A 20,210-nucleotide genomic window follows, 5' to 3' on the forward strand; every position below is an offset into this window, starting at 1 on the left:
CCAGTTGGGGGTTGGCTTGGGTCAGGGGGCCCGAGTGGTGCTGTGACACATCTATCACCGGGTACTGTGCTGTCAAGTGTTCTGAATAGATGGCTACGCCTGCTGTTGTACTCGTGGTACAGAGTCATGCCCTTAGCTGGGCTTGGTGTCCGGAGCACGGCATATGCTGGCCACAGGCACTGCGGCCTGCCTGCATCTGTCTGTATGTGTCATGTCCATCTCCCTCCCTTCCCCGCAGGAAAGCAGCCACGCTGAATTCTCATTGGATCTCCTCTTTACTGTGGATGTCACTGTCACCATCACAGCCACAGGGAGAAGCACACAACTTTAACCCCCTGTGTGCTAAGGGGGAGAGGGGGCATTCAGGGCTATAAAACTAGCTATGTACACAGCGTTCTAGGGGGAAAGGCAGCCCCGGCACAGTGTGTCCGGGCACAGGGCGAGTTGGGGTCTGGAGCTCAGGCAGGTGGTGTAGGTGTGAGGCTGGCAGGTGGGGCTGTGCATGTTAGGACATGCAGGAAAGGGCTTGGGAGGCGGCCAAAACATTGCTGGGGCCACCTGCGGGGTTTCAAGCAACCTGGCTGGGCACTGACCTCAGGGTCCTCCCAGGTTCCTCCGCTTTAGGGGTGAGCTCCAGGAAAAAACTCCCCTTTTCCCAACCTTGACCTGAAGCTCAGAGTGGTGGGAGAGGCTGCAGGACCAGGTCCCCAATCAGGGGTCCAAGGGTACAACCCCTTTCCCTACCCACCACTCAGATCTGGGGGGGCACCCAGTCCCTTTCTAACACTGACGTGGGACCAGGGCTGGGGGCCTGGGTGGGCTAAGGGACTAAGGCAAGCAGGGATGTCGCTTGGAAGGTCAAGCTGTACAGGGCAGTGAGGGGGACCCAGGACCCCTGGCTGAAAAGCGGCAGCTCTGGTCTCAAAGAGGACTGCCATGGAATCGTACCTCTGGGACACTCCAACAGGGTGGAGACATCCCCCAATACTCAGAGATCGCCCCCAGAGATTGGACAGGGGACAGACCACCTAACGGTCTCCAAGGAAACAGAGATGGGCACTTAGGGGCCACCGCAAACTGGTTACTCCAGTGATTTCCAGAGACAGAAGCTGGTCATCAGGGAGAGCCTCCCCCGCCTGGGGTAGATGGGGAGGGTCACCATGGTGGCCGGTCCCAGGGACAGCAGTCCATCCTCCCGGGTGCAGATGAGTGTGGTGGCCCCTAGCTGACACGGTACGTGGACGTGTTCTTGGGCTCCGTGCTGGGCACACACCAGTCGCCGGCCTCCTGGATGGTCTGGTAGTGGCGCCAGGCTGACTTGTTGTAGACGGGCAGGCGCTCCACCGAGTCCGTGGACAGGGCCTGCAGAGTATCGGGCTCAGCCTCTCCCACTGCCCTGCGCCTTGCCCACTCCTCAGCGACCACCCTGGCTCCAAGGTCGCCACTGACTGTGGCCCATGTCAGCACAGCCAGGTGCCAGATAGTGGCTGAGACAATCACCCCAGCCCAGGAAGCCCCTCAAAAGGGTCTGTCCCTCTGTGTCTTGCTCCTGCCTACTCAAGGAGCCTGCACATTCAAAGGGTCAGGGAGGGAGAGCCAGGAGGTTGGGCCCTGTGACCTTGAACAAGGTCACCAACTCTGGGCCTCCATCTTCCCCCGAGATGAATGACAAATTCTCTATGGTACCCCCTTCCTTCTGCGTCTAACAGGTCAAGGGTCCCCAGAACAGGAGTCTCAGTCACGGACTTCCTCAAGTTGCCTGCCAAGTAGGGAGCATCTGGGGGTTAGGGAACTGGAGTTTTGCTCTGATTCTCAGTCTGGAATTGGGAAAGGATTGCAGGGATGAAAAAGAAACCTAACAGCAGACCGATCCTGCCTGACCTGTCAGCAAACCCCCGGCAGGACTTTGCAGGCAGGGGCCCTCACCTTGAGATAGATGACAGCATCGGTCCCAAAGCCTTCCATGGAGAAGAGCTGTAGGTCCCCCTGGAAGTACTTGGCATAGAGGCGGGAAATGGGAAGCCCGTACCCGAAGCCAGCCTGTAAGTGGGCAGGAAGGGAGAGTGATGAGAAGGCTGGTGTTGCAGTGACCAATGTGCTACGTGAGGAGGCTGAGCTGGGGCCATGCGGGGGATTCCCAGAACGGGGGTGGGTGGGGACACAAGAAAGGGAAGGCTCTGAGGCACGATGGGGGCTGTGGGATGAGGGCGATCAGTCTGGGAGAGGGAGGGAAGCTGAGGAGGAAAGGCAAGGTGGGGGCAGGACGAGTTAGCAGGGCTGGGAGAGGAGCTAGGCCTTGGTAGCCAGGGGGTCTGGGCAGCTCCCGGGGCTCCTCGGAGTCTCCATTTCCCAAACCCAGGACTGCCTACTCCCTGGGAAAGGACAGGGAAGTGATGAGTTGAACCATGCCGAGAGAGGCAGTAACTTTGTGGGGATCCAGAGGGGAGAGGGAGAACTGAGGAAAGGTGACAGGGAGGTGCTGGCCGGAGAGAGACGAGAGGAGCAGGGAGGCCCAGCCTCAGGAGAGGTGACTGACATCACACACAGCCATACAAGGATGGAGAGACCACGGGAGATAAGGGCGCAAGAGATAGGGACGAGTGACAATTGGATAAGGAAAGAGCACAGGCGTCCTTTAGGAGGCCGGAGGGGGGCTGGAATGAAGCCATCTCACCAGCGGGGTGCCCCCGGTGCCAGGCTGTGGGGTAGGTGCTGTGGAGTACATGTAGCTGAACAGTCGCTCAATCTTCCTCAAGGGGACACCCCCGCCTCGGTCACTCATCTGGGGAAAATGGGACATGTCAGGGGCTCTGCAGACCTGTTTTCCACCCCCCACACCCCTTGACATCCTTGACCTGGTCTTCTTCACCTCCAGGGTCCTGGGAGAAGGGAAGCCCCCACCCCCTGCTCTCTGGCTCCCAAAGTCTAAGGCCACATACTTTGATGGACAGATCTTCCTCGCCCAAGGCCACCATGACCTTGATAGGGGGGAGAGTGAGGCTGGATTCATGGCTCTCCACAGTTGCTCGCATGGCATTCTGTGGAGGGAAGGAGGGAAGAGAGGAGTGAGACAGGCCTAGCCCTAACTGGCCCTCACGCCCCACAAAGGACCATCCCCCAGCCTCCTCACCTTGAAGAGTTCAAAAAGCATGTGGTAGAGGTGAGAGGGGACATAAACCATGTGAATTGGCTGTGTGGAGTTGGACGCTGCTGGGGAAGCCAAAACCAATGATCAGGACATTGTCAGGACGTAGCCATTCGGCATTCATTCACGCAGCATCTAACACTCAGCACTCAGCCACCAACCACTGTCCATCCATCTGCTCATCCCTTCACCCAGCATTCACTCATTCCATCCATTCAGTGTCCATCCAACCATCTACCTATCCTTATAGTAGTCATCGATTATACAATGTCCGTCTGTCCGTCCGGCCTTCCATGCTTCCATCCAGTACCCACCCATTCATCAGTCATGTCCATTCAACATCTATTAATTCCTCTGTCCAGTCTTCATTCCAACATCCAATTGTCCTTCAATCTATGCATTTGTTCAAACATATAGCCTTACCATCTGTTCATTCAGAGTACAGATCCATCCTTCCATTAATCTACCATTTATCTATCCATCATTCATCCATTCAAATACCGTATTTTGCCGTGTATAATGCGTTCCTGTGTATAGTGCACACCCAGGTCTTTGGCCTAAACTTTCAGGGAAAAATCTTTCCTTTTAATTTTTTAATTCAAATTTTTATTTGTTTACATTTAGGTACTTGTTTTTTGTATTATAAAGGAATTTTAGCATTTATTTTTTAACATATTATGGTACAAGAAATTTTATGTAACAAATAATGACAAAACACAAGAACAGAGCTACAAGGTACAAGACATTTATGTACCGGTAACAAATATACGACATTTACGCATCATAGAAGGCCAAGAACTCTTCGTCGTTGCAAGTTTGTCGTAAGTTCAACAACACCAATTATCGTATTCCAGGGTGTTACTTTGCATACGGATATTGTTATTGATTTCTAGAGTTACACTTTTAACTCATAAGCATAAATAAAAGAATTAAAAACATTTATATAGATACAGAATTAGTACTGCCCATGTATAATGCGCACCCTTATTTTTCCCTCAGAAATTTGGGCAAAAACTACGCATCATACACAGCAAAATACAGTACCATCTATCCTATATCCAGCCTGCTACATTCACCTGGATACCAGAATCCCCTGCAAAGCTTTTTCATCCAGTGGGGAGAGGGGTACTGCCCAGGTGATTCTGACAGCACACTGCGTCCCAAGAGTCACTCTGGCCTGGAGAGTCTCTTGGCGTTAGGGGCTAAGCGTTTTCGCCTGGGACCTGGCACAGAGCTTTGTAGGCAGGGGCTCAATACGTGTGCAATGGATCAATGCATGAAGGAACCTCAGGCTCTGTGCTGGGCAGCGGGGACATAAAGATGAATAAAATACAGCCCTACCCTCTCGGAGATGCAAGTCTAGACAGAGAAACCTACAACTGACTGTCGCATTAGGTGTTGTACCCAGAGCTGTGTGCCAAGCCCTGGGTTTGACCCTGGGGATACTGAAGTAAAGTAACCTGTCTCTGCCCTTTGGTCTCTGTCCCCAAGTAATTCGAACAGTGCAATACAGAGGTATACCTGGGGCAGGTGGGTGCCTGTCTTGTCTGGGAGGTCTGGGAAGGCTTTTTGGAGGAGCTGCACTTGAATTGGGCCTTAATGGAATATTGGGATGTGGACAGCGTGACTTCCAGGTACAAGGCATGGAACCTCAGGTTCATGGAACACAGGCAGGGCATGTTTGAGGAGCAGGTGGGGGATGGGGAGGGTAGAGTAACTTCCAGTTCCCTCTGGCTCATCAGCAAGCCCTGACATCTCTATCTCCAAGATATTTATCAAATCCTCCCCCTTCGTTTCATCTCTGATGCCTTCTCCTCCCCTTGCCTGGCTTCCTGCAGTGACCTCCTAGCTGGTCTTCCTGTGTCCTCTCCTGCCTTTCTCTAACCTCTAAATATCATTAGAATGTAAGTCATTAGATCCTGTCACCACCGGAGCTTCAAACCCTCCAATGACTCCTGCTGCACTCCAAATCCCAGCTCCTGTCCATGGCCCATGGGCCTTGCGTGCCCCCCTGCCTCGCTCCAGCCCATCAGCCCTGCACTCTCCCAGCCCCGCCACACTGCTCCTTCTGGTCCTTGACCATCCTATCCCAAGTAGGACCCCTGTCACCGTCCTCTTGGATCCGTTCTGCCCTTCTTTCAGGGATACCCCCTCCCTCAACGTTTTACCTGGCACATGGCTGTCCAGCTGGAGACTAAATTCTCAGCCTTCCTTGCAGCTGGGCTAGCCAGGTGACTTAGGGAAGAGATGTGCTCAGTCAACTCCTGGGCCCTGCCTTCCACATCCTCTTTCCCCTTCTCCGGGCTGCAGAGAGGGAACCTCTCTCATGACTAAGCCACTGTTATTTGGATTCTGGGAAGGCAGCCAGATGGATACCCCATCTCATCCTCTGCTCTTCTCCATCATGTCATGTGACCCCATTGTATTTCCTTCCCGTCACTTCTCACGATCTGAAAGGATCTTGTTTATGATTTGCTCACTGGTCGAAGGCCCCATTCTCAACGCCCCTAGCACCAAGAATGTAAGCTCCATGAGGACAGGGACATTTCCTGCTGTATCTACTGCTCAATAAATATTTATCAAATAGAGAAATGAATAATAATCATAATGCAATAAAAGCTCTGCTTCTCCCTTATCCAGATTATAGCTCATTTCCTAACTCCCCAACTCACCTTGCTCTCCCATGTCCCCAGCCTTGGGACACACACACACACACACACACACACACACACACACACACACACACGCGGCCTGTTCACTCACCACTGATTTCCTGGATCTCCAGGTCGGGTGAGGCCATGTAATACTTGTCACACAGGAGCTTGGCCATGTCATAGGCATCTGAGAGAACAGAGGCGCCATTCAGGGAATGAGGTGGCCCAGCCAGCAGGCAGTCCTCTTGGCACTGACACTGGGCATGACCAACACTAAACCCATGGGGTCGTGGCTCCCATGCACCGGGGAATGGCTCCCCCTCGGGCCAGGTAAGCTTGGAGGGGTCACCAGGTGCAGTGAGGATGGCTTACCTTTCACCACCTCGGAGACACTGCAGTTCGGGTCAATGCTGCCAATATGTTTGGGGTGGGCCGGGTTGGTGCTGCCGTCAAAGATCAGGGCTGTGGGTAGCAAGGAGGGTGCTGCTGGCAGGGCCGCAGAGCCTGCCCTGCTCTCCCCTCTCCCCAGAGCTCCCCACTCTGCACCTCTCATTGCTAATGCCTCTGACCCCGCTACCCTCTTCTCTAACCTCAACCCCTCCAATGAGTTACGAATACTACACTGAACACTTGTGAAAGAGGGGACACCATTTTGCATTCGGTTAGGAGGTAACGTGATGAATTTCCCGCTGCCATCGCGAGCGCGCCCGGCTCACTGTGCTGGTTGATGAGCATGCGGATGGAGATGCGGCTGAGGTAGAAGCGGTCCAGGAAGTACTGGATGTTCTGGTTGGACACGGGGTCGTCGCCATAGGCGTCCTTGTACTCGAGCACGCCCTGCGCCATGGTGGGTACCACATCATTGTGGCGGTTCCGAATGGTGACCAGGGCCTCGGTGAACCTGCGAGGGAGGGCTGATGTTGGCCCCCGCCCGGGCCCTGGAGACACTCTCTGACCTTCCCCTGCTCTGACCTCCTCTCCACGGTGTCCTCACCCACTCAGCGCTTCCAGACCCTACAATGGGCACATAGCACGCTCCCCGCCCCTCCCAAAGCCCGCCCGGACTCTCCCACTGCCCGCCTGACAGGCCTAGGCGCTCCCCAGGAGCAGGGCCTGGATCCCCCAACAGACTCAGGGCGCAGTGAGCACAGGGGCTCTCTCCCACTCAGACTGGGTATCCCTGAGGGCAGGGGTCATCTCTTCCACGCCGCTGGCACTTCTGCCCCTGGGTCTGTGACCGGAGCTGCCGCTCACCTATACCTGCCCTCCTGCCCCCAACCAGGGCCCTCACTCACTGGCTCAGGGTACGTTGGTCTTCGGGGTCCTTGTCCAGGAACACCATGATGTCTAGGAGACTCTGGACATACCTGTGCACCAGGGGGAAGGGGGGGACCTTGCCTCAGCTCCGGCCTGGGTCCCCTTCCCCCCGACTCAGCTCCTGGGGGCCGACGCCTGTGGGCACCGCACAGAGCTTGCCGGCTGACAAGCTGCATCATGAATTCTCACTCCATGTTATCTGCACGTGAGTCTCTCTGACAATGCAGTGAGTTATGCAAGCAAACCTCTAATGTGTTGGTCCCCCTTAAAGCACCTTTGCTTTGGAATCCTGAAAAGGAGTCTTAGAAGGGCCTTGGAGACCATCCCATCCACAGCGTCTCAAGGATTAGGAGAGTACTGTAGGGCCCAGATGGGGCCGGAGAGACCTGACCGAGTGCTGGCAGTGAGAGGAAGCTGGGGCAAGTCACTCAACCTCCCTGAGCCCCATCATGCAAACAGATCTTACTATCTGTCCCGCAGGCTGCTGCATGCCATGGGCACAGCTGACAGGTGGCCAGCCCAGGGCTCCCATAAATGGGGGGGCTCAGTGAGGAGGATGACAGCCTCATACCCCCGACTCTGGCCTGGGCAGGTCTAAGCTGGGCACCAAGAGCTGTGCAATCTGCCTAGGGAACTGGATTCCATGGTGGGTGGGAAGGACCTGGGGGTGGCGTGGGCAGACCCAGCTCTGACAAGCCCAAGAGCTCACTCTGCCCCAAAAGGCCCCGCAGGAAGGGCCAGCATCCTGCTGCCCCTCCATCTGCAGGCCTGGTCAGGAGGCCAGTTTCCCCAGGACCTAAGAAACAGCTAGGTAACCAAAGGGAGCACTAGGAAACCCTGAACTCAAGGACAGCAGGGGGCTACCTTCTGCAAGGGAGTCAGGCCTACCTGTGGCAGCAGGTGGTACCAACTTGGAGCCACTGTCCCCTGCCCCCGAGCCAGAACACCCACTGTTTCCCTGTCTATATGCTCAGCTCACAGCTTTTTCTCCTGAGGAAGGCCAGAGAGCTGAGCCTCTCTGGCAGAAACACTTCCAGCCAGCAGGAAGGAGGGGCTGCAGAGAGCCCTGAGCGGGGAGGGCCCTGGGACCTAACAGTCTCTCTAGAAAAGGCCCTTCCTTCTCTTGCTTCAGACAGGAGAGAAGAGGTTAAGAGAGCTAGCTCTGGAGCTGGCTCTGCCAGGTCCCAGTCCCAGCTTTTCCATCTTGAGCTGTGTGGCCCTGGGTAAATCATGGAATCTCTCTGGGCCTGAGTTGCCACAACAGGAAAGGGGTGGGTTTTGTACCTACTGCTATCACTGCTTTTTGGTGAGGATTAAATGTGATAATTGGCACAAGCCTAGCACATAGTGAGCACTCTAAATGTCTGCTCTTGTCATGATGGTTCAAACACTGTCAACCGCTGAGTGCACCCTGAGTCCCCGGCAACACGTGACGTTCTCCTCCTGGTTGTGCTGGGCATAGGCTCTGAATCACACCATGTTCCATCGTGCTCTGGTCAGCCACCAATGGCAGGAGTGAGGCTGTGCCCTGCCTGCCTCCCCACCCAGGGCCCAGCAGAGCACCCCCAGGAGGCAGTATAGTCACTGATGGTGGGGGGGGGAAGCCCAGAGAACAAAAGAAATCAGCTTCCGCCCAGCACCTCCTCACCATCCCAGCAGCCCCAGCACGCAATCGGAGTGGCACTCCTAAGGCCTCCCCTGGTCTTCCTGGAGAACGACAGCCGACACTTACAGTGGCCGTTAGTGCCCACTTGTGCTCCGCGTCTACACGGGCTCTCTCATCTCCCCGCCTTTCTGAGCATGCAGTACATAAGTCCTCCCTTGTCACTGTCATAGGTTCTGTGACTGTAAGCAAAATGACTATAGCGAAACCAATTTTACCATAGACTAACTGGTGTAACCATGAGTTTAAGTTCTCACAGCATCTCATCAGCATTATAATGAAATGATACTGAATGAAACAAGGGTTTTGAGGACCTGCAGTTATTTCCCCCATTTCACAGACAAGGAAAGCAGCTCAGAGAGGGCAGGGGTCATGCCCCAGGCCTGTCTGATGCCAAGTCCACACCACATGGCCAACTGCTCACCATCTACACTGGTCCTAACAGTGATGCTGCTGATGCCAATGGTGATGGCAGCCAGCATTTACTGGGCACCGACCTTGTGCCAGGGCTCTGCTCTGTGCTTACCTGCTTGCCCACTTTAACCTCCACCATTGCCCTGTGAGGTGGGTGCTCCTGCTGGCCCCATTTTACAGATGAGGAAGTTAGCCTGCCGGGCGGTGATTCTCTCTCGTGGTGGGGGTGACAAGTCAGGGTCCTCGTGCCCAAGGGTAGGGTGAGTGCTCTGGCCACTAGCACTGCCCCTCCATGGCTGCCTAATGAACCCTACATGGCAGAAACAGGGCCTAGTCGCATGGCCAATGAATCCAGCAAAGGGCAGCAGGATGAACTGGCTATGGGCACTTGGCTCACATCTGTCGGCACAGGTATGTGCAGAACGGCCAGCCTCAGGACTCAGTCTCCTGGACTGTGAAGCAGGGTGTAGAATTCTGGCCTGCCTCCCTCACAGGGGAGTGGGCCTGCGTACTCTTGGAAGGGAGAACAGAGGATGAGAAGGATTTTCCCAGGGGTCCCCAGCCTTGGCCTGAAGCCCCCCAGGGCCCTGACACACCAGATCTCACCCTTGGGCCAGATCTTGATCCTAAAGGGAGAGACACTGGGGCTGGAGCCATGCTGGCTTCTGGGCTGCACACCGCTGAGGGCTGGAGAAAGAACTGGGCTTTGACACAGGGGGCCTGCGAGCACTGGTGCAAGGACAGATGCATCCCTTCCAGGTTTACGCGCCCTCAGCAGGCAGAGCAGGTGGGGGCCCAATATAACGCCTAGGCAAGGCTGGGCCTACCAACCTCAGCAGCAAACAAGGCCACCCAAAACCCCCTTGGTTAGATCTGGAGCTTCGTCCCCCTCCGAGGTAATGTGGAAGTCCCACACCCTGCCTTCTGGGGCTTTCTAGCCAGTCCAGTGCCCAGGATTTGGGAGACAGGAGGGTGGAATTCAGGAGGAGGAGGAGGAGGGAGCGTGCGCGCACGCGTGTGCATGTATGTGTGCGTGTGTGTGTGGAGGAGGGCGGTGAGAGAGAGTGTGTAGGAATACTGTTGGAATGAGTATGCAGTGGCGGGCAGGTGCAGAGCGGCTTGTGTGGGAGCAGGAGGGAGCGCTGAGCGAGTGGGGGAGTGTGTATAAGTCTGTGTGCCTGTGGCTGTGCACCATGCACTAGTGTCACAGCTGTTGGGGACAAGGAGTGTGAAGAAGGTGGTCACTGGGTGAGGAGGGGAGAGCTAACAGACGTGTTATATCTGGAAGCCCCTCTGCAGAGGGTTGGTGGGTGTGGGCCCTGAGCCAGGCAGACCTGGGTCCTGTTGCTGGCTGTGCCCTGAAGAGGGCACTGAGCCGCTCAGGTCTCTGTCTATAAAATAGGGTTCACAGCGGTTGGCATTCAGAGGAGATGATGCAGCTCACTGTTTCTACTCCGATTATATAAGCAACGGCTGAGGGAGGCAATGGGAGGATTTGGCTAAAGCCTCAGCTCCGTGCCTGGCAAAGCAGGCCTGGGTGGTGGTGGTGGTGGTGATGCTTTTCAAAAACAAGGACTGGTTCCTGTGGGGTGGGGTTGGGGGCCTCCTAGGGGGGGTGTGGAGTTCACACACCTTGCTGATAGGCAAGGGAGGCTCCTGAGGTGCTCCATATGGCCTCTCTACAACCCATGCAAAGACTTAGTGACAGGAGTGACTCACTCATTGGATTCTACTCTACAACTCTCCCTTAACTCCCCATTTTCTGGAAGCACATCAACACCGACTCCACACCCTCCCTCAAGGAGGTGACTTCTCCTGGGAGGAGTCAAGGTTACCCCATCCGTGCTCCAGCTACACTAGCCATCAGACAAAATTCTGTAACGCGAATCCCACTTTCCCACTGACTTGCAACGTGAAATCTCTCACTCCAGGTCACTGGCCCAGAACGTAGCACTTTGCCTTTCCCTTTAAGAATGTAGCCTCTAGGCCATACAGTCTGGGCTGGAATCCCAGCTCTACTACTCACTACCTGAGTAACGTCAGACAAGGTTCTTCACTCCTCTCTGAACCTCATTCTCATCTATAAAATGGGGACCATAACCAGGCCGACTTCCTAAGGTTGTTGTGAAGGTGAAACAGCTAATACGTGGATACACTGAGAACAGTTCCTGATGTACAGCACGCGTTCCACGTTTGCTTTTGTTATCGTCATCCATGTTATTACTATAGTGTCTAAGGGGACCTCTGTCATAACCACATCACCTTTGGCCTGGAGCTGCCATGGCCCAGCAGCTCAGGACATCCTGTGTTTACAGAGTTCCCACATTTTCACAGCTAGCAGAGACATTTAACCCTGAGACATAGCATGGATCCCCACTTTACAGACGAGGAAGCCGAGGCTCAGGGGACACGTGATTTGCCAAAGATTAAGTGTCTGGCAAGCAGCAAAGCCCAGCTTCAAAGTCGAGCTGATGCCCCAGCCAGGGCTTCCCACCACCTTCCAGTCACTTCCCAGACAGGGTCCCACCGCATCAAGTCTGTCCAGTTGAAATAATTTCTTAAGTTTATTGAGAACCAGGAATTCTCCATTTGCTCACTGTGATTCCTGCCTAGCACCTCTCCCCAGCAAAGGAGAAACTCCATTGCCACATATTAACTATTACCACCACCACTACTATAGCATTTGTGCAGGACTCTTCCATTTTCCAAAGGGGAGATTTTGTTCCTGACTCATCAGACTCAGAGGCTAGTGGCCCTCTTGCCAGGGTCCCTGGTAGGTTGTCCCCCTCCTCTCATGCAAACTCTGCCCACCTCAACTGCCTCCGTCACCCAAGCTGGCAGGGGGTTCTCCTGGAGAAGGAGGTCTGCACCCTCTCAAGAAAGCCACCTCACCCCTGTGAGGAAGTCCTTCCTTCCCTCAGAGCTCAATCTCTCTTGGGGCAGCTGATGCCCATTTTGGAAACAATCTCAGCAGGCTGTCTCTTCAGTGTGTCAGACACTCCAGCAACCCCTTCGCCTGCTCTCCTCTAAGTGGAATCATCCACTGGGAAGCGTTCTCTCTTGTCTAACTTCCCTCCCTCCTGCTGTTGGTTGACATTACTCAGAAGAAAGCAGTAAGGAAGGCTAAGCCCTGACATGTGTAACTGATTTTCAGGAAGGGGCTGTGAGAGGACTCAAGGGTGTCACGGGCAGTTCAGCAGCTCCCTGCCCCCCCTCCCTGTAATTCCCTGGCTCTCCTGAGAACACAGTGTCCAGGGAGGGGCCTGAGAAGCCATGTACTGGAGTCCGGGACCAGCTGGGGACGGAGCCAAGTCAATCAGCCAGACAGAGCCAGAGGAGGAGGAGGGAGAACAGAAGGCAGCTTCTGTCTCTGCCCCACAACTTCCACACTGCCCCATGGCAGGAAGTGCTGGTGAGCTCAGCATTTGGTCTCGGACCTCTGAGGAACAGGGTCAGCGAGGAGTGACCTGGTTGGGTTACATGAAAACCACCTCTGTCCTCCCATCCCACCTTCACAGCTTTCACTAATAGCACTATATCCACAAAGTAAGTTCTCGGATGCCCTAGCCAGGTGCTTTCCTGCCTCCCCTCCTTTGCAGGAGCAGTTGCTTTCGCCTGAAATGCCTTTCCCTTCTTTCAAAGTCTAGGCTCACCTCGGCCTCCTGAAAGGCCCAGTGACACCTCCTCTGAGTCCATTTCAACTTCCACACAACTTTCTGATTCAAGTAACATTCGCTGTACACTGACTGTGTGCCTGGCCTTGTACAAAACACTGTCCTTCCCATATCTCATTTCATTTGCATAAGTCATGCATATGCAGGCCCATGCATAGAAAAAATGCTGGGAGGGCATCAACAAAACCTTATCAGGACTTAGCAGTGTTTGGTTATGTGGAGGGCAGTAGCTGGCATTCTCTTCTACCTACTTTTCTGTCTTTTCCAAATGTCAAAGTGAACACATTACACTTCCGCAACGAGGACAACAGACCCCAATCCCTGTTATTTTTAAATAATATTTTGATTAATTTAAATAAAACTAACTCTTCAGCAGCTCACTGCTCCTACCACTATCTACACAGCGCTTAGTTCGCCGTCTTTTATCCGTCCCCCACACTCCCCACCCCTACCCGAGACTGAGGGATCCTGGCTCAAAGTCTCTGGTGCTCCTGAATCCAAAAGGAAACCACAGCCAGACCACACCCACCAAAGCCAGAACTAACAAAAGATTTCCACACAGGTGCCACTGAGGACCAACCATGATTGTCCACTTACACACCCAGTTAGAGTAAACTTTTTTATTCCACATGTAACTGGCTATAGGCTAATGTCATCTAGTTACTTAACCCTGGACAGAGTTGTTAAGTGAGCATGACTGGATTTTCCTCTGCTACTTCTGCTCTGTGCAATAAAATTTTGGTCTTTGCCCTCTGGAGCTCTTTGAGGGTAGGTCCTATGTCTATTTGAGTGTTTTCTGACATCCAGTTTAACTTGTAGCTCAGATTACATGAAAATTTGCTTCTTCCTGTTTCTGTATCTACAAAGTTGCCCCAGGTAAATATTATCCCTCAGGTGCTACGTTTTCAGGACCAGGGCTGGGAATGAATGCTGACATTAGCCTGATGTGGGGTTTTGGCTGGGAAAATGATTTCCTCGGTGGATCAGGGGTTTCCAGAGAAAGGAGGGTGTTAAGTATAGAGCTATTCCACAGACACAGAGGCTAAGAGCTTCGTCTTAGTCCCTGCTCTGGCCTAACATTCTGCTTGTCGTTGGGCCACTCCCCAGCCTCCCGGAGTCCCTGTGCCTCCCCTCTGTCCCCACCTCCCTCAAGGCTTCTGGGAGTGTGGAGACTCCATCTCTGAGCCCAGAGCATCTGGCGATGGAGTGGGAGGTGCGGGGGGTCTCACCAGCTCTGTACCAGCTGCACTGAGGGTGTGCCCAGCACCCGGTCAGGAAGCAGGTTGATCTCTTTCATGATGTTGGCCAGGCGCACAGGCAGCTCCTGCCTGAGGAAGGTGAACGAGGTTTTCTCACAGGCATTGCTGGACCCTGGTGGGACAGAGTGCTCAGGTGAGCCCGCAGAGCCATCGACCATCGGAGCCGGAGGACAGCTCAGGGGTCAGCTTGATTAAATCCCCTTCATTTCCTGAGGGTTCAGTGACGTGCCGGGGTCACAGAGCAGGCAGCTCTCTTAATACCCTGAGGTGCTCCAGCCTCTCCACCACCCTGCCTAACCCTGTGGGCGTTGCATCCTCTCCTCACCTCCAGCTGAACCCTGCTCTCCTTCAACCACAGCGGGGAGGGCCACTTCCAAGCCCTGCTGGAGCTGCCTCTGGCCTAAGTTACCTCACTTCTTCTCTTTCTTTCCCTCCTAGCAGACACTCCCTTTGGGAAGTTGATCCAGATGGACAGAGCAGCCTAGGAAAACCATCCCTTCCCAGGGCTGGGCCCTGGCTGAAGGAAGCTAAGCCTGGACCACCACACCTGCAGGCTCCCAGCCCATATTCACCAAGGCTGGTCTTGATGACAATTGTAGAGCTGCACCTGCATTAATACCCACCCACCTGTGAGGCAGACAGAGCCAAAGCATGGTAACCCAAATACTTTGGTCCTTGGCCTTGCTCCAAGATGCAGAGGGGGCAGAGGATTGAATGAGGCCACAGCTAGAGTCAGGAGACCTAGGTTCTAGTCCAAGTTCTGCTTCCGACTCTGTCATCCAGGAGATGTCGCCATCCTTCTAAAAGTCTCAGTTTCCCCCACTGCACTGTAAGTGGACCAGACTTTACTGTGAGCCCCTCCCAGCTGTGATATTTCTGTATTTGGGGTTCAGACAGCTGCTGGGGGCTGGAAGTGGGCACAGGAGGCTTTCCTACATGGGGGCAGCTCAAATAGGGCAGGGGGCAGGCAGCCAAGTCCAGGAGAACAGGTGCTCTGCATCCTGGCTGCCCCCTCCCTGTGCACTCCCATCAGTGACGCAGCTGTAACCAGATCCAGGCACTATCTCCTCAACTCTTAGGAGCCCTGGGCACCCTCTCCTAAGCCCCAGCTGGCACCATGGAAATACCAAGTGGACAGACAGGGCCCACATGATGTTTGTTTCAGTCACCACATTGGCACAGCCTTGTTCCTGCTCCAGAGCCACTCCAAAAACACTGGTGGTGGGTGATCCTGGCCTAGGAATCCAGGGGCAGCCAAGGCTGGGTACAAACAGCCTGATTCCATCAGGCTGCCCTGGACCCCTGCTCAATTGCTAGCAGGCAGCCAGGCTGGAGGGGATTTGATCTTCAAGTGTCCTTGCCCACTGGGACAGCTTGGGGCCAGCTCCTTCACTGGGTGTAGGTATCCTGGTCAGGGCCTCTCTCCTGTGGGCATCTGAAAGAGCTCCTTCCCCAACTGATCCCTTAGTGCCCAGCTGTACCTCCCAACACTGCCTTGTTACTTTCACCAGCAACACACACACCATCATTTCCTCTCTGTCTCCCACTCTTAAGAGTCACCTAACCCTTTATAGCAGGAAGACTCTCCAAGACCCTTCACAAAGCCCAGGAAGACATCTTGGACGCTTGCTTCTCAGTGCCCCAGCCCCCACGCTTCTCATTAATAGTCCAGTCAAGAGTCTCCTCGGCCGGCCGGAGCACCCATAACCCTTTCAGGCCCGGCGGTCTCTGGCTCCCTGTTAACCCTTTCCTGCCAGTACCCCTCCAAGCAACCCTTCCCTGTCACTCAGGGCCTTTCTTCTCCGCGTTCATCCTTCCTGGCCGGGACCCCTGCACTCGCCCCACCTAGGCCCCCGCGGGTCCCCGTGGCCACCTGCCCTTGCCCTCTCCGTACCGAAGTCTAGAAATTGCTTCATGGACAGCGGGGACGGGGAGAACTTGCTGAAGTGCTCGATGTACTTGGGCGCCCCTGCCAGGGACGCATTCTTCAGCAGCGCGCGGACCCAGCGCATGGCGGCGGTACCGTGGCTCGGGTTCGGACTCCGGTTCCGGCGCGGGTAGTTCGCGAGCTCGGCTCCGCCCAGCCAGGCCCAGTGTCGCGGTTCCGCCGCCTCCTCCCCTCCCTAGCCCTGGCCGTCCTCCAAGCCCCGGCCAATCGGCTGGAGGCGGCGCCCAGACGTGGCCAATAGCCGCTGACAAACAACTCCGGGACAACCAATAGCCTCCAGCTCCGGCACGTGGCTTTCCCCGCCCCCCCGCCCTCCCCTTTAACCCCCGTTCTCTTGGGGCGGCGTGTTGTTTTCGCCCAGCGGCGCGGAGAGCTCCCTCTTCCTCCCCCCGACTCGGCTCACTCCGTCCGGTTCCTCTTCGGGCCCAATCCGGGTTAATCCGTCCTTCCCAAAGACCCGTTATTCCTCCTCCTTTTCCACTTCTTCCTTTCCCCGCTCCCTTCCCGAAACTGTCACTTGCCTTCCCTGAAATTGTCCAAGTAGCTCTCAACGAATTCCTGTCTTCCCAGAGGGGCCTGTGCCACTTGTCCTGATCCCTACCTGCTCTCCCACAGGGGGTTCCCAGTCCGGATGACAGTGACTGAATATTTGCAAACTTCGGGATCAGGATGTAAACCCGCATAATCCCTCATATAGACGTGCAGCCCTCCCACTTCCACAGGGATTCAAGTAGCTCAGGCTTTTCCAGTTGAAAAACACCCATCGTCAAAACCATAACGATTAGCAGTGGTGAAGGCAGCCCCTACTATGAGGGCTACGAGTGCAGTTTTCAAAGCACTTTTATTTTATTCTCTAGCTCGCTTGACTTGAGAAAGCAACCTTCTCCGCACTGGGCTTCCCTAGAGAAAGGTCCTAGGAGATGATTCGTGCTGGGGGCCTGGAAGCCCTCTGTTCCCCAGCAGTCCGGGCTCTCTGGTAGGAACGTAGCGCTCCCTCTTGCGTCGGACGTCGTAAGTCCTGCCCCCCCACACACACCGGCCCCTTTGATGTTTTTGCTTTTTCATTGTTCAGTACTTGGCCTATACTTGCCAAGTGCCTAATATGTGCTAGGCTTTGGGCTGGGAACAGAAAACAGACAGGATTAAGACATGGTCTTTTCCCTCGATTATTTCATTTCTTAGTTTCGGAGATCGCTTCATAAGTAACTAATTAAATAGTTGTAACAGAATATGATTATAGCCAAGAGGGAGCTGTGTGTAAGGCTTCAGCATAGAAGGGACTCTTAGCTGAATGAATAATAACCTATGGGCCAGGCACTGTTTGCATTCATTTTCTCATTCAATTCTCTAGACAGCTCTGTTGCGCTATTATTATGCCCGTTTTATAGATGAGGAAACTGAAGCTCAGGGACCATTCTCCACTGCAAATCTGAACTTGTTACTTCCCTTGCTCACAGTCTTTAAATAGCTCTGCACTTCTTACTGGAACCTTTTGAGTGCTCGCGTGATCTGCTTTGGCTTAACTCTCCAGCCTCATCTTTCCACATTCCCCTGCTCAACTCCCAGCCATATTTCTACTGCCTTGAGCCAGCCCCCAATCTCCAAGCCACTGCAAATGTTGTCTTTCTGCCTGGGTCATTCTTTCTTCTCATCTTCACCTTCCCATTCTTCAGGTCACTGAGCCTGCTGGTCTGGGTTATGGGCTCACCCCAAGGGCTCCTTAGACCTCCTGATCTTAGCACCATTTTAGCTGTCGACACACGGAGTGGTAATTGTCTGCTGACTCATCTATCTGCCCCACTAGACTTTAAGCTCCATGTGGGTAGGGCTGTGTCTGCCTTATTCACTGCTCTGTCTCCAGCCCCAGGCACAGCACCTGACACATAGAAGGGCAAAGAGAGTGAAAAAGTAAGTTGGGGTCACCAGGGAGACACAGAGGTATCAGGGAGGATCACCAAACATCCACCCAGCTGGCAATTAGGTCGTTGATGATGTTGGTGAATGCAGTTTTCAAGTTGCCTGGAAGAGTATCTGGGCTACTATATGTAAAAAGCCTGGCCCTGTGCCTGGCACATATATAATCAATAAATGGCAGCTATTACTATTATTGTCAAAATTAAAGTAACAAGGAAAAGGCCATAACCTCTGAGGCTAGGTGTAGGAGACAGAAGATTTCCCATGATCCTCTCCTTAGAGCTAGATTTCCACAATGTGGGCTCCATGCTTGGATTACAATTCCTTCTGCAGAGATTGGTGGTAATGGGAGTGGCATGGGACGGTGGATCCATCAGCTAGGTTAGGTAGTGCTGAGGTAGCAAAACCCCTCAAGTCCCCAAATTTCTTACTACATATACAACACGAGTTGCTCGGGGCTCAGGGACTCAGACTGACAGCTTTACCTCAACACAGGCTTCCACAGCAGCAGAGGCAGGGAATGCAGAACTGGGAGAGTCTCATGCAGCAATTCACTGTCTCCGTGAATTGATGCACTTCCCTCCCGCTCAAAACTCATTGGCTAGAAGTAGTCACATGGCCTCATGCTACCAGAAGGGCCCTGGAAGTGTAATCCTGCCATGTGCCCAGAAGGGGGAGAATCTCCTTGTGGGTCCTTTCAGTGAAACAAGAGACAAGACCCTCTTCTGGGAGAGCTGGGAGGTTCTGCAGCTCCAAGGAGCTCAAGCTTGGCGTTACAGAGGGTCTTTTTGTAGAAAGTGGACATTGTTGCATCTCTGCCATTATGTTTCTTTCATAAAGGTGTAGCTGCACCAGTCCTGAAAATTGATTCTCATGAGTGTGTGTCTGAGACAGACTGTGTGTTCTCATCCAAGCCGCTGTTCACAGGAGACTGAAGGCTGGGTCTGTGAAGCTGGCTAGAGGGATGTGTAGATCCCACCTTGTTCTTAAGCAGGAGGTGGCTGCACAGGACTGGACCAAGCTGGACTGAGCTTGCTCAGCCTGAGCTGGACTTTGATGTGGTTATTGCTGACCGAGTGAAGAACCCAGATTCGGGAAAACAAACTGAGGCTTCTGATGACTGGTCCTGAGTGCTGGGGTTTTTCTAGAGGAATTGGACATTCCACTGTCAATCAACCTGGGTACGGACAAATTCCAGCACAGAAAAGGGGTGGGGCTGGGCCCAGGACTCTGTGTGAGGTCGGCTCTGGTGGAGGGCAGGCAGCTGCCACAGTAGGGCAGGCAGCCTGGGAGATACCCAGGCGGACATCAGGAGCAGCTCCCGGGAGAAAGGCCTGGGTCTGTGGGCTCGCGCAGGAACGGAATTGAGGACCTGCCTCTAGGCTTCTCTGGGTAGTAAAATCTAGCCTTCAGTGAAGTCTTGCCAAAGGTCACAGCCTTGGGGACAATTAACAGAAGGACCTGTGCCACAATTTAGGACTAAGAAGTCATGGGGAAAGCAGCCTTGCTCCATTCCCTAGGCCTGTGTGGAGGGAACAACCTTAGCATAGGGGAAGGAGGGCTTAACCCAGTGCTGTGGACTATGCCAGCTCAGTACTAAAACACCTTTGGGGGAGCTACCATGAGACTAGGGCTCCAGGCACCCCTGTCTGGATACTGGGGAATGGATGCTATGACTGTTCAGTCTTTCCAGCTTTGGGTCACTGGTTCACCCTCTGACTATCTACTCATCATGGTGCCTACGGGTGTTGGGAGTGGAAATTGAGGCAGAAAAGCAGGTTCTTATCTGAATGTAGCCACTAGATAAGGGCTCTTGGCTCTTCACCCTCGCACCCAGCCTCCCTCCACCATCATCCAGGACTATCTGTTTCTGCAGCAAAGTAGCTTCCTGCCTTTTCCAGACCCCGCATGTCACCACCTCTCTCCTCTTCCCTCCCCAGGGCCGGCTCACTGGCCACCAAGAAGCCACTTTGGATTCCCTCCAGTTTACGCAGGCCTTGCCCCTCATCTTGTTCTACATTTCAGTTCCCTGTCTACGACCAGCCCTTAGACTGGGGCATCCCTGAGAGCAGGGGCAGGTGTCTCCACCATAGGTTTTCACCCTCCCAAACTCTAAGACCCCTGTACCAGGCTCTGTCTACCTGGGTTGTCAGCTAGATGCCATCATCCATCAGACTGAATGGGGCTGGTAAGGGGCAGGGGGTGGAGGCAGATGCAGTGTA

The 20,210-nt window shown here is 54.2% G+C and overlaps 1 protein-coding gene across 2 annotated transcripts; it reads right to left on the reverse strand.

Moving 5' to 3' along the window:
• Positions 1 to 256: 256 nt before the first annotated feature.
• PDK2 (pyruvate dehydrogenase kinase 2) lies at positions 257 to 16,275 on the reverse strand. Of its 2 annotated transcripts, none has more exons than XM_019740621.3 (11): positions 16,021 to 16,275; positions 14,097 to 14,238; positions 7,095 to 7,166; positions 6,516 to 6,700; positions 6,172 to 6,261; positions 5,909 to 5,986; positions 3,131 to 3,207; positions 2,940 to 3,038; positions 2,675 to 2,782; positions 1,927 to 2,040; positions 257 to 1,362 (listed from the first exon to the last, which is right to left on the reverse strand). In XM_019740621.3, exons 1-11 carry the CDS (start codon positions 16,136 to 16,138, stop codon positions 1,222 to 1,224), a joined length of 1,224 nt encoding a protein of 407 aa, XP_019596180.1. In that variant the 5' UTR covers positions 16,139 to 16,275; the 3' UTR covers positions 257 to 1,221. The 2 variants fall into 2 exon arrangements, with proteins under 2 accessions (XP_019596180.1, XP_019596179.1); XM_019740620.3 differs by having other exon boundaries at positions 3,131 to 3,210.
• Positions 16,276 to 20,210: the final 3,935 nt, after the last annotated feature.

This window comes from Rhinolophus sinicus, chromosome 12 (genome assembly GCF_057876585.1).
Source record: "Rhinolophus sinicus isolate RSI-liver-muscle chromosome 12, RSI-T2T, whole genome shotgun sequence".
Classification (NCBI taxonomy): Eukaryota; Metazoa; Chordata; class Mammalia; order Chiroptera; family Rhinolophidae; genus Rhinolophus; species Rhinolophus sinicus.